The sequence below is a fragment of the Quercus lobata genome, chromosome 5, assembly GCF_001633185.2.
Source record: "Quercus lobata isolate SW786 chromosome 5, ValleyOak3.0 Primary Assembly, whole genome shotgun sequence".
Lineage (NCBI taxonomy): Eukaryota > Viridiplantae > Streptophyta > Magnoliopsida > Fagales > Fagaceae > Quercus > Quercus lobata.
In genome coordinates, this window is record NC_044908.1 from 79,143,485 (window position 1) to 79,154,300 (window position 10,816).

Here is a 10,816-nt window from a genome sequence, read left to right on the forward strand (position 1 = left end):
GTTTGTGTAAATCTCTTGTGAGATCTAAAGGAGCTTTCCTTTACACAAACTTAGGGTTTTCAAGGAGGAGATATTTTCTACACCTTGATGATCAATTCAGTTGCTACCATTAAAGCTTAAAGACTACACAAGCAGGTGTGCTTATAACTGGTGGGAATCCAAGAAAGAAGGAGTCCGTAGATTCGGAGCTTGCACGTGGTCGTGTCAGTAAGTTCTACTGGTTGGTAGTATTAGGAAGTCAAGCGGGGGTGCTTGTAAGTCTTTTTGTATGAATTTCGATTCTTTCAAGATAGTGGATTCAGATTTACCTTGAGGATAACTAGGTCAAATCCTCCCCAGGTTTTTACCGGTTTGGTTTCCTGGGTGATCATATCTTGTGTTATTTATTTTCCGCTGCTTTGCATGATTTGATATTTATTATTGTGATAACCTAGACTTGTTTAATTGGACTAAGTAACAACTTGGCTAATTACCTAGGTTTAATCAATTGTTTAAGGGGTCTAAAAACTGTCAGAGACAACCAAAATTTATAGTTTAGAAGAGCCTGAAAAGGTCACCACCAACTATAATGAGAGTAGATTCCTTGGACAAGGAGGCTATGGTACAGTCTATACAGGAATATTACCAGATAACATTGTGATTGCTATTAAGAAGTCCAAAATTGATAGTTAGCGTCAAGCTAAACAATTCATAAATGAGATAACTGTGCTTACTCAAATTATAAATCGAAATGTAGTTAAGCTATCAGGTTGTTGTCTAGAAACAGAAGTACCATTACTAGTTTATGAATTCATCACAAATGGGATTCTTTCTGATCTCATTCATGATAAAGGGCAGTTATTCTTACTTTCATGGGAAAAACATTTTTATTAACATAAATGTTTATTTATTTATCTATTTTATGTTCCTATAAAATTATTAATTTTTTCATTTAGAATGCTTGTTTGTGTATATGCATATGTTAATGTTTATGTTTATGCATATGTGTATGTTTGCATGTGCACTACCTAATAATTTGTTAAAAAATTCATATTTTGCAAATTCCACCATTGGATTACATGTTTTATGTATTTTTAACACGCATGATAATGGTGATGTCAATCGAATATTAATTATCATTCAATCCATAAACTCATTTTTATGCATTATTTTAAACTGCAAAACCTTGAATTTAAACAATTGATTGATGAGATGACTATTGATCTTTGATCATCTTAAAATTTTGCAAGTACAGAGAATCTACGAAAAATAATATAATCCAACAGTAGATTTATTTATCAAAATTCACATATAATTAAAAAATATTGAATTACGAAATATTACTTAAATTACACCAAGTGTAATTTAAACCTAATATATATACTAATGGTAAGTTGCACTCACATTAACACTAATTAGACAATTATTATAAAAAGTAGTGTACTTTCCTTTAAGGAATTGAAAAGAATCCATCTTTTGCACAAAAACTAGATTCTAGGTGCATTGTTGACATCTTCTACACGCATTTTCATGCCTACTAAGCAATTTCAAAAATAAAAAATACTTGCATTGTAGAAAAAGGAGATGTTTCCTAGCAATGCAAATGCCAAACTGTTAGGTTGGTATGATAAATTTTTTTTTTTTTTTTTTTTTTTTTTTTTTTTTTTTTATATTGGTATTTATCTTTCGTATTTCCTCAACCAAAAAAATTTAAAAAAATCAAATTTTAATCAAAGCAATGCAAATGCCTATAGCGACACATATTATTGATGCCAACCATGAGTATTGGGCACATTTGGGGTTTCTACACTCCGACAATTTTTTGTGAAGTTTTGGGTATATATAATAAATATACAATTGAGCAAAATACCTAATAATTTTCCAACATATATAATTTTCTTTCTAGTTCCTATATAGGTATGGTTAGCTAATAGGTCTATATAGAATATTAAAAATTGGAAGTTTTATATTTCAAAAGTAACAACTAATAAAAAATAAATAAAATCATGACTTTAGGGGTGACTATGTCTATAAGACCTGGAAAAAAATCTAAAAAAGTACCCAATAATTTTCAATAAATACCTAATAATTTTTCATTATAAATTGATTTAATAAATAAATGAAATTTCATAAAATTGTGATTTGTAAAAAATCCAAACATTAATTCAATTGTCACATGTACACCACCCAAGAAAATAAATATGCCATCCAAAATAAAAATGCGCAAATAAAAAATAAAATAATTCTAGAGTTACCTTTTAAAACTCATTAATTTTGCTCTTCGTAAATTTTTGTATCTAAAATTTCAAATTTATGTTATTAATCTAAATACTTATTCATTTAGCTATTTATGTTTCTATATAATTATTAATTGTTGAATTTATTATGTTAGTTTGATTATGCAAATGTTAATATTATGTTTATGTTGGTATATATATATGCACACACAAGAATAGATGGCTTTAATCCCTTGCAATGGACTTGCCAAATTTATCTTAACCATCTAAGTAATTTCATTCTTCAATAAGAATGTTTTAAAAGAGGTATAAGTTTTTGATGATAAAATTTAGCTACAAATTTAATTGTTGTCTAAGGCTACAATTCCCAATAAAAATTAGCATGTTTACGAATTTTGAAATTCTAATCGTCAGATTGCATGTTCTTCATATTCTTATCACAAATATCAAATTTTGGGTCAATCAGATGTTATTTACTATTGAATTCATAAATTGATTTTTTATCACAATTTTAGATTACAAAAACTATAAATTTAAACATTTGATTAATGATATAACTCTTGATCTTTGATTTTTTGGAAATTTTGTAATTATGAAGAATATAAGAAAAAAAATGTTATATAATGGTAGATTTGTTAAAACTCACATCACATAAAAGGATATTAAGTAGAGTTGTCAGTCTTAGACTACAATCAAGTTTGTAACCAAATTTTGTCTAATTAATAGTTAAAAATTACCATGTTAATTAAAAATATGTCACATCGTTGTTCCATTAACCACATAACCATTGAGACTAACGATATTTCATAAAATAACTAATAATGCTCACTTGAAATTTGATTTGAAGGATCAAAAACACTCACATAGCAAACTTGAGGGACCAATAATATATTTTGGCATAATAATAAAAATACCAAGAAAAGTCTCCAACTATACACGATGGAAAGCATGGTTTAGGAATTCTATATAAAATGATATTTTCACAATTGTACCAAACAATTGATTTTGGTTAATCATTAGCAATTATGTTTATACTGTTACTTATATTAATTTTTTAAAAAAGGGTTCATGATTATCTATTAGTTAGTTCTGAGTTTGTAGAGAATTGTCATGATTGTGGCAAATAGTTGAGTCACAGTCGGTTGTCTCCATTCTATTGGTTTTTTTTTTTTAACACGTAGTAGTTAATTGCACTAAACAAGTATAGCAAAGCCAAAAACACCAAATGCTAAATGCAAGTAAACAAAACCTATCTTTAACCTAAGCTGGTCTTCAGTATACAGTCTTTCTTAGCGTTAAGAATTAGCGTGAAGAATTGCATTTCTTTGGCTCTACAGGTGGTAAACAGTTTACCCACCAAGCTAATTTACAAAGTACAGCTCTCAATCTCTTCCCTTTTTTGTTGAATTACACTCCAATCAACTAAATCCTACCAGCTGAATTTGGGGTCAGATATTAAACATAAGCCCATAATACATATCCTTTTTGTAAAAGAAAACTAGATGATTTCTGTCCTATGAACAGGACCTGCAGAACAGAAACCACACAAGTTGTCAACATAAATTCCCCATTTAATCATTCTGGCTTTGGTTGGAATTTTCAGGTAGTATGAAGATACTAGCCCAAAATCCTTGAATGTTGCAGAGTACATATTGTAGTAATTTGAGTCTTCCAGCAAAGGACAATTCTCGGGTAATCCAAGACTTATAATTCTAGCCAAAATCTTATCAAGTAATGGCTGGCAGTCCTTAAAACTAAGCTTACATGGAATTAGAGGCATACCAATCAACTAAATCCTACCAGCTTAGATATTAAACATAAGGTAAAAGAAAACTAGATGATTTCTGTCCTATGAACAGGACCTGCAGAACAGAAACCACACAAGTTGTCAACATAAATTCCCCATTTAATCATTCTGGCTTTGGTTGGAATTTTCAGGTAGTATGAAGATACTAGCCCAAAATCCTTGAATGTTGCAGAGTACATATTGTAGTAATTTGAGTCTTCCAGCAAAGGACAATAATCCAAGACTTATAATTCTAGCCAAAATCTTATCAAGTAATGGCTGGCAGTCCTTAAAACTAAGCTTACATGGAATTAGAGGCATACCACTTTTTCTTTGAATTGAAGAATCTCAAGAATTTGCTTTTTTAAAATATCAGAAATAAATGAGCAAAATACCCCACTCATGCACAGTTCAAAATTTTATTGGAATTCTTCAAGAGCTTCTTTAATAACACGAATTGAAGATAGATCAGCAGAAGGAAAAATAAGAAGTTCAGCAAAGATAAAATGTGTAATTTTCTGCTCTTTACATAGAGGATCATATTTGAATAAACCAAATGCTAGGAATTTGAATTTGAGCAGTCTATTGAAGCTTTCCATGGCAATAACAAAGAGGTTGGGAGACAATTGGTCCCCCTGCCTTAGACCCTTCCCTCCATTGAAATAATCCACCAAGGTTCCATTCATTGCTATTGAGAATCTAGGAGTAGTGATGCACTCCTTAATCCATTGAACAAACCTAGCAGAAAAACTTGAAGCCAATAAACACACGAGAATAAAATTCTAATTGAGTGTGTCATAAGCCTTCTTTAGTTCATCTTTAATTGCACATCTGCTCATCCCTTTATTTCTTTGGTAATTCTTCACTAGCTCGTGGGCTAATAGAACATTTTCAGATATACTTCGTCCCTTAATGAAAGCTGTTTGGTTTGAGTCCACTAGAACTCCTAAGAACCCTCTTAATCTATTGTTCAATATCTTAGTAATGCACTTGTACATTACATTACAAGCAATAGGCCTAAAATCAGTTATGTAAGAGGGATTAGGAACCTTAGGAATCAATGTGGTAACTGTGGAATTCACTTCCTTATGCAGATTACCAGTATTGAAGAAAAACAAAATAGCCTCAATGACATTCTCTTAAATGTACTCCAAGCTTCCTTAAAGAATTAGACAGTGAAATCATCAGTTCCGGGTGCTTTGTCACTCCCCATACTGAAAAGAACTTGCTGAATTTCATCTCAGTCATATCCTCTGCAAGAAGTTCTTCATGGATTCAGGTAACTGATCAGAGAATAGTAAAGACACCTTATTTATCGTCGTTTGCACATTAATAGCAGTGCCTGGCCCCAGAAATTTCCTATATAACCTACTTATGTGTTCCTCAATAAATCTGGTTCCTCCACCACCATGGTCAAGCAGGCATTTAATTTCATTCCTACCTTGTCTTCCTTTCACAATTCTATGGAAATAACTTCTTTCATGATTCCCCGAATTAAGCCATTTATTCTCACGCAGCAGCTGCTTCTCTAACTCAATAAGTCTGGTATCATTTGAGTTTTGTAGCAAGCCTATTTGAACAGCTTCAAGTCTTTCCCTTATGAGCTGGACCCTTTGTGATAACCCACTATATAGATCTTTATTGAAAACTTCCAGTTTAAGCTGGGTAGCCTTAAGCTTTTGGCAGAGCTTGTACATAGGTGTTCCCCTAACTTCAGAGTTCCATGCCACCTCTATCCAATTTTTGAAATCAGCATGCTCACACCAAAAGTTACAGAATCTATATGATTTAGGTCCAAAGCTTTTCCTTGAACCAATTCTTATCAGAGCAGGTATTTTCACACACTTTTTCACCAACACATATTTCTACACATGTTTTCAAACAACAATTTTCAGTTTTTAAGTACATCTACCAAATACCCCCTAAATATCCCTAAACATCTAAATTGTTTAATAATTGATAATTCCCTTCTTTATGTTAATAAAAGATGCCCGCCTTTGATATTTCTATGACATTTATTAATAGATTGATTCTTTTTTCCTTAGCATTTTGATTTCAATGCGCATTGGAGAATCAAATTACCATTTAGTGTTATTAAAGAAGATATGATTTCCCAACTGTCATCTGAATTTATGGCATGGGAAATTCAACAAGCTATCAAGCAAATGGACCTTCTCAAAGCCCTAGACCCAAATGGTATGCCTCCTCTCTTTTATTAGCACTATTAGAATTTAATTGGTGATGACATTACTCTCTCTGTTGTAAAATTTCTCAATACTGCATCCCTACCTAAGTACCTCAATCATACTTTTATTACTTTAATCCCAAAAAAGCAGAACTTGGAACATGCTTCTGATTTTAGACCTATTAGCCTCTGTAATATACTGTATAATATTTTTTCAAAAGTCTTACAAATAGGCTTAAAAGAATTCTACCAAAAATTATTGCTGACCATGAGAGTGCTTTTACTAAGAGCCGATTAATTTTTTATAATATTTTGGTAGCATTTGAGTCTCTCCATAGCATGCATAAACATACTAGGAAGGATGATTACATGGCTATCAAGCTTGATATGAGCAAAGCCTATGATAATAGAACATAATTGTGACTTTGTGAGTATTTAAAATTCATATTTTTGCATGAATGCATCTGCATGAAGTGTTAGCTGCAATTCTCACGAAGCATTAGGTTCAGGTTCAGGTTTAGTTTGATTATGGATTTTTCACCCAAAAGAAGTAGATTTAAATGTTATCTTCCTGAACATATATATCCAACATAAACTATGCAAATATGCAATAAATTTAGTCTAATGCGGCTTCAAATATTTTGTGGTTTAATTCAATCTTTATCGAGTAAATAACTACTTGAGTAAAAATCCAAGGGTTTGCTGGAGACTAGATTAGATGACCTTTAACATGTGATTTTAATTAAACTGCAAACACATTCCCATACATACTGTCAATTCCCTTCCTTTATCTTGGGATCTTTATTGAAATTTCTTATATGTGTGTAATCCTAGTAATAGGATGGTATATGTATATGCTAAATTGCTAATGATACATGTGACTCCTATTACAAGAGTAACACTAAAATTACAGCAACCTCTGGAGAAAGCCCTAGTTTTGGGTGAACCAAGTGCATTGATCTTTATTATGTTCTTTCCTTTTTGTTATTTGCATCCCATTAATCTGGGTTTGGTTTCACATTTCCTAATAGTTCGATTTTTTTAATGAAAATTTTCATTCATAAAAAGAAAAACCAATAGAGTGAGAGAGAAGAAAAAGAATTAAGGAATTTCATTTTTTCTTTAGTACATAAAACAATATAATGTTAATTAGTATTAAAAATTGTTATACAAGCAATTTAAATGAACCTCTACAGCTTTACCATTAGCGAGCTTCAACCTTAGATATTGTCATGTCATTTATAGAACAAGAACCTCCTCCTACGACTGGAGCCAAATCTTGGATAGATTTTCTGAAAATGAAAGCAGGTTGTTTAGGAGAAGGAAGTGTTGCCTCACTACTCAGCATATGAAGAACTGCCAACATTGTTGGTCGATCCATTACATCTTCTTGCACACATAAGAGCCCAATTTGAATGCATCTCAAGACTTGATCGGAAACATATGAATCATTTATCGATGAATCAATTATATCCAAAGCTCTACCTTCTCTCCATAGTTCCCATACCTGTGTGGTTCATATATAGCATTATTCATATAAAGCTATATTATAAATGAAAATTGTAAATATTGTTTTTTTAATTTTTTTTTTTTTTGGTTACTTACATGGCCAATCAAAGTTAGGGAAGGGTGTTTCTGATAAGAATCGTTATTCTTCTTGCCGCTTATGATCTCCAACAATACGACACCAAAACTGAAGACATCTGATTTTATTGAAAATTTCCCAAATATTGCATACTCCGGTGACATATAACCACTGCATGTGAAAACATATCAAATGTAATTTTAACTTTGGCATTATGCTTTAATTTCTCTGTTTGTGTGCATGCAAGCTAGCATGTGTATGATACTTACTATGTTCCAACAACTCTAGTTGTTTTGTCTTGAATTTGGTCCCCTTTAAATATACGAGCCATGCCAAAGTCTGAAATTTTGGGGTTCATTTCAGCATCTAGTAAAATATTGCTAGTTTTAAGATCCCTATGGATAATTCTCAATCTTGAGTCTTGATGAAGATACAAAATCCCACGAGCAATCCCATCAACAATTTCACAGCGTTTTCTCCAATTTAGTATGGAACTTCTTGTATGATCTAAAATAAAATTTTGCTCCAACATGTGAGTTGACAATGTTGAAACATGTGGTTTTATGGACTAAAATTGAAGTCTTCGAACATATATATCATAAAATAAAATAAAATTGGTTAAGGCAATATTTTTTAGAAAGAAAAACTACCAAAAATGAAGGAGTCCAAGCTTTTGTTGGGCATGTACTCATAAATCAACATCTTTTCTTCCTCTTGAATGCAACACCCAAAAAGTTTGACAAGATTCCTATGCTGAAGTTTTGCAATCAGCATAACTTCATTTTTGAATTCTTCTATTCCTTGTCCTGAACTCTTGGATAGCCTTTTTACAGCTATCTGTTGTCCATTAGGTAATTGAACCTGAATTCAATATTCAAAATTAAGCACTCATGACTACTAGTTTTAACGACTCCATCTGCTAAATCATCAACTTATGTCTTAGCCTAAGAAACTCATTTCCCATAATTAACATCCACGCAATAATGAAATATGAAACAGAAAAAATGGGCAATATATCAACAATGTCATTATGAATTTTAGCTATACCTTAAAAACAGAGCCAAAACCACCTTGCCCAAGTTTGTTGGTCGGAGAGAAATTGTCAGTGGCTGCAACAATGCAACTTAGATTGAAAGTGGACAAATCTGGATGTCTACTACTGTCCTCGAGCTCATTTCCCTCCAAAGAGCATTTGGTACCAATAAAACTTAATAATTGATTGTGCAATTTTCTCATCACTGTCCTAAAGCATATTGACAAACATTGCTCACTATAATTTCGTAATTAAGCATTTATAGATTTACATCACAGTAATGACTAATCTAAATGGTTCCTAATATATGGTACATTTTTTGCGACTTAGCAAAGCACACAATTCAACTGATTTTGTTACCTTTTGTTTTCCTCTTCTTCATTAGCAACATATAGACTAGCAAGGATACCAGAAAAAATGGCACAGCAACACACAATATTGTAATAGCCAGCAGCCTCTTGTTGCCACGAAAACCTTTGGACTTCCTTGTATACTTGGCTGAAAAGGGAAATAAAACAAGCAATGAGTCCAAGATCTAAAAGTGCAATAGGCAGAAATGAAAATAGTAAAACAAATAAATAAATAAAATGAAAGCAAGAAGAGGAGGCTACCTAACTCTGATGCATCCACACGAATATTTAAATCCCACCCTTCATCTGAATTCTCCAAAATGTCTACCAATTCACCATACCATGCCAAGCAACCTGTCCCCTTCCCATCAATATCTATACTAATAAAAGCTGTGCAAGAGCAATTACTCAAGCATGCCTGCTCACACTCTGAGCTACTCATACTCATGTCCATCCAAGCTGCATTAGCTGAATCAGGACCCTTCAAATGTTGCACCTTCACAAACCCTTCTCCATTCCCACACATTGACATCCCCAACTTTTCCCTAACACAACCCTCAGAACCATCTCTGAGATACCAATCCCTTGGAGACTTGGGTTCATACCCTGGCAAACACATACAATCGAACCTATTAGAATTTTCAGGCTTACATTTACCATACGCACCACACTGTCCATACTTGTCGCAGCGGTATTTAGGTACTGACCAAGTCTCCTTCCATTGAAGATCAGCTTCATTCCACATAAGTTGTTGTAGCAATCCAGAGTTGTCAACCACTAATCTAGAAATAATATAAGGGTCATCAAGAAAGTAAGCATAAGATACCTCATCTTTATTGTTTACAAAATCAATCGAATAACCTGATGAAGCTGTTGCTGTTGCTGGTGATGAGCTCTGCCATGGCCATGGACCCAGCCGCCAATATGGGGTCGAACCCTTGTAAACAAACCCTTCAGGGGAGCCAGAAATTATCATTTTATAGAAGCAGTCCCCAGATCCGGGGTCATCTTGTGACTTCCAAGATGTTAAGAACCTGTCTAGTCCAGTTATCAAATTCACACCAAGCCTCATTTTTGGAAGCAAAGTATCTGTGGGATAGTCGAAGCTTTGCCATAACAGTACCTTTTGGTTATTGTCTTGGACCAATACTAAGTTTCCTGAATCTTGAAGCTGAGCTACAGAGGAGGTTGAGGTGGTTGTTCTTTTAACAGACACATTTGTAGACCAAACAAGATGGTTAGAACTGTCGTGAAGGACAAGGTTTCCAAACTGGTTGACTGAGAGAACTCCGGAGGAATCATTGATAGGATCATTCCTGTTCGCAACCCATACTACGGTTTGATTTTTCACTTTAACATACCAAATACCAAGATACCGATGGCTAGAGTTACCAGGGCTGAAGAAGCCTAAGGCGAAATTTTTTTCTTTGGAAATCAAAGATTGGCCATCCTTGATGGATTGGTTTGGTGCTAAGATGTCAAGGGAAATGCAAAATGGGAAGAAGAGAACCATTAGAATTACTGACTTGAACATTTTTTTAGCATCTATGTTTTGTGCTAGTAGTCTTTTCTTTAAAAATAAATAAATAAATCTTTGGGGAAAAAATATTGATATTTTGTTTGATTGAGGATTATGAAGTCTCCAGACCAAAAAATAAGGA

The 10,816-nt window shown here is 32.9% G+C and overlaps 1 protein-coding gene across 2 annotated transcripts; it reads right to left on the bottom strand.

Moving 5' to 3' along the window:
• Nucleotides 1–7,380: 7,380 nt before the first annotated feature.
• On the bottom strand, nt 7,381–10,816 carry LOC115991695 (G-type lectin S-receptor-like serine/threonine-protein kinase At1g11410). Of its 2 annotated transcripts, XM_031115553.1 has the most exons (8): nt 9,863–9,982; nt 9,417–9,761; nt 9,166–9,303; nt 8,820–9,010; nt 8,423–8,633; nt 8,042–8,279; nt 7,793–7,943; nt 7,381–7,694 (listed from the first exon to the last, which is right to left on the bottom strand). In XM_031115553.1, the coding sequence occupies exons 1-8, from the start codon at nt 9,891–9,893 to the stop codon at nt 7,392–7,394; spliced, it is 1,608 nt and encodes a 535-aa protein (XP_030971413.1). In that variant the 5' UTR covers nt 9,894–9,982; the 3' UTR covers nt 7,381–7,391. The 2 variants fall into 2 exon arrangements, with proteins under 2 accessions (XP_030971413.1, XP_030971412.1); XM_031115552.1 differs by having other exon boundaries at nt 9,417–10,816.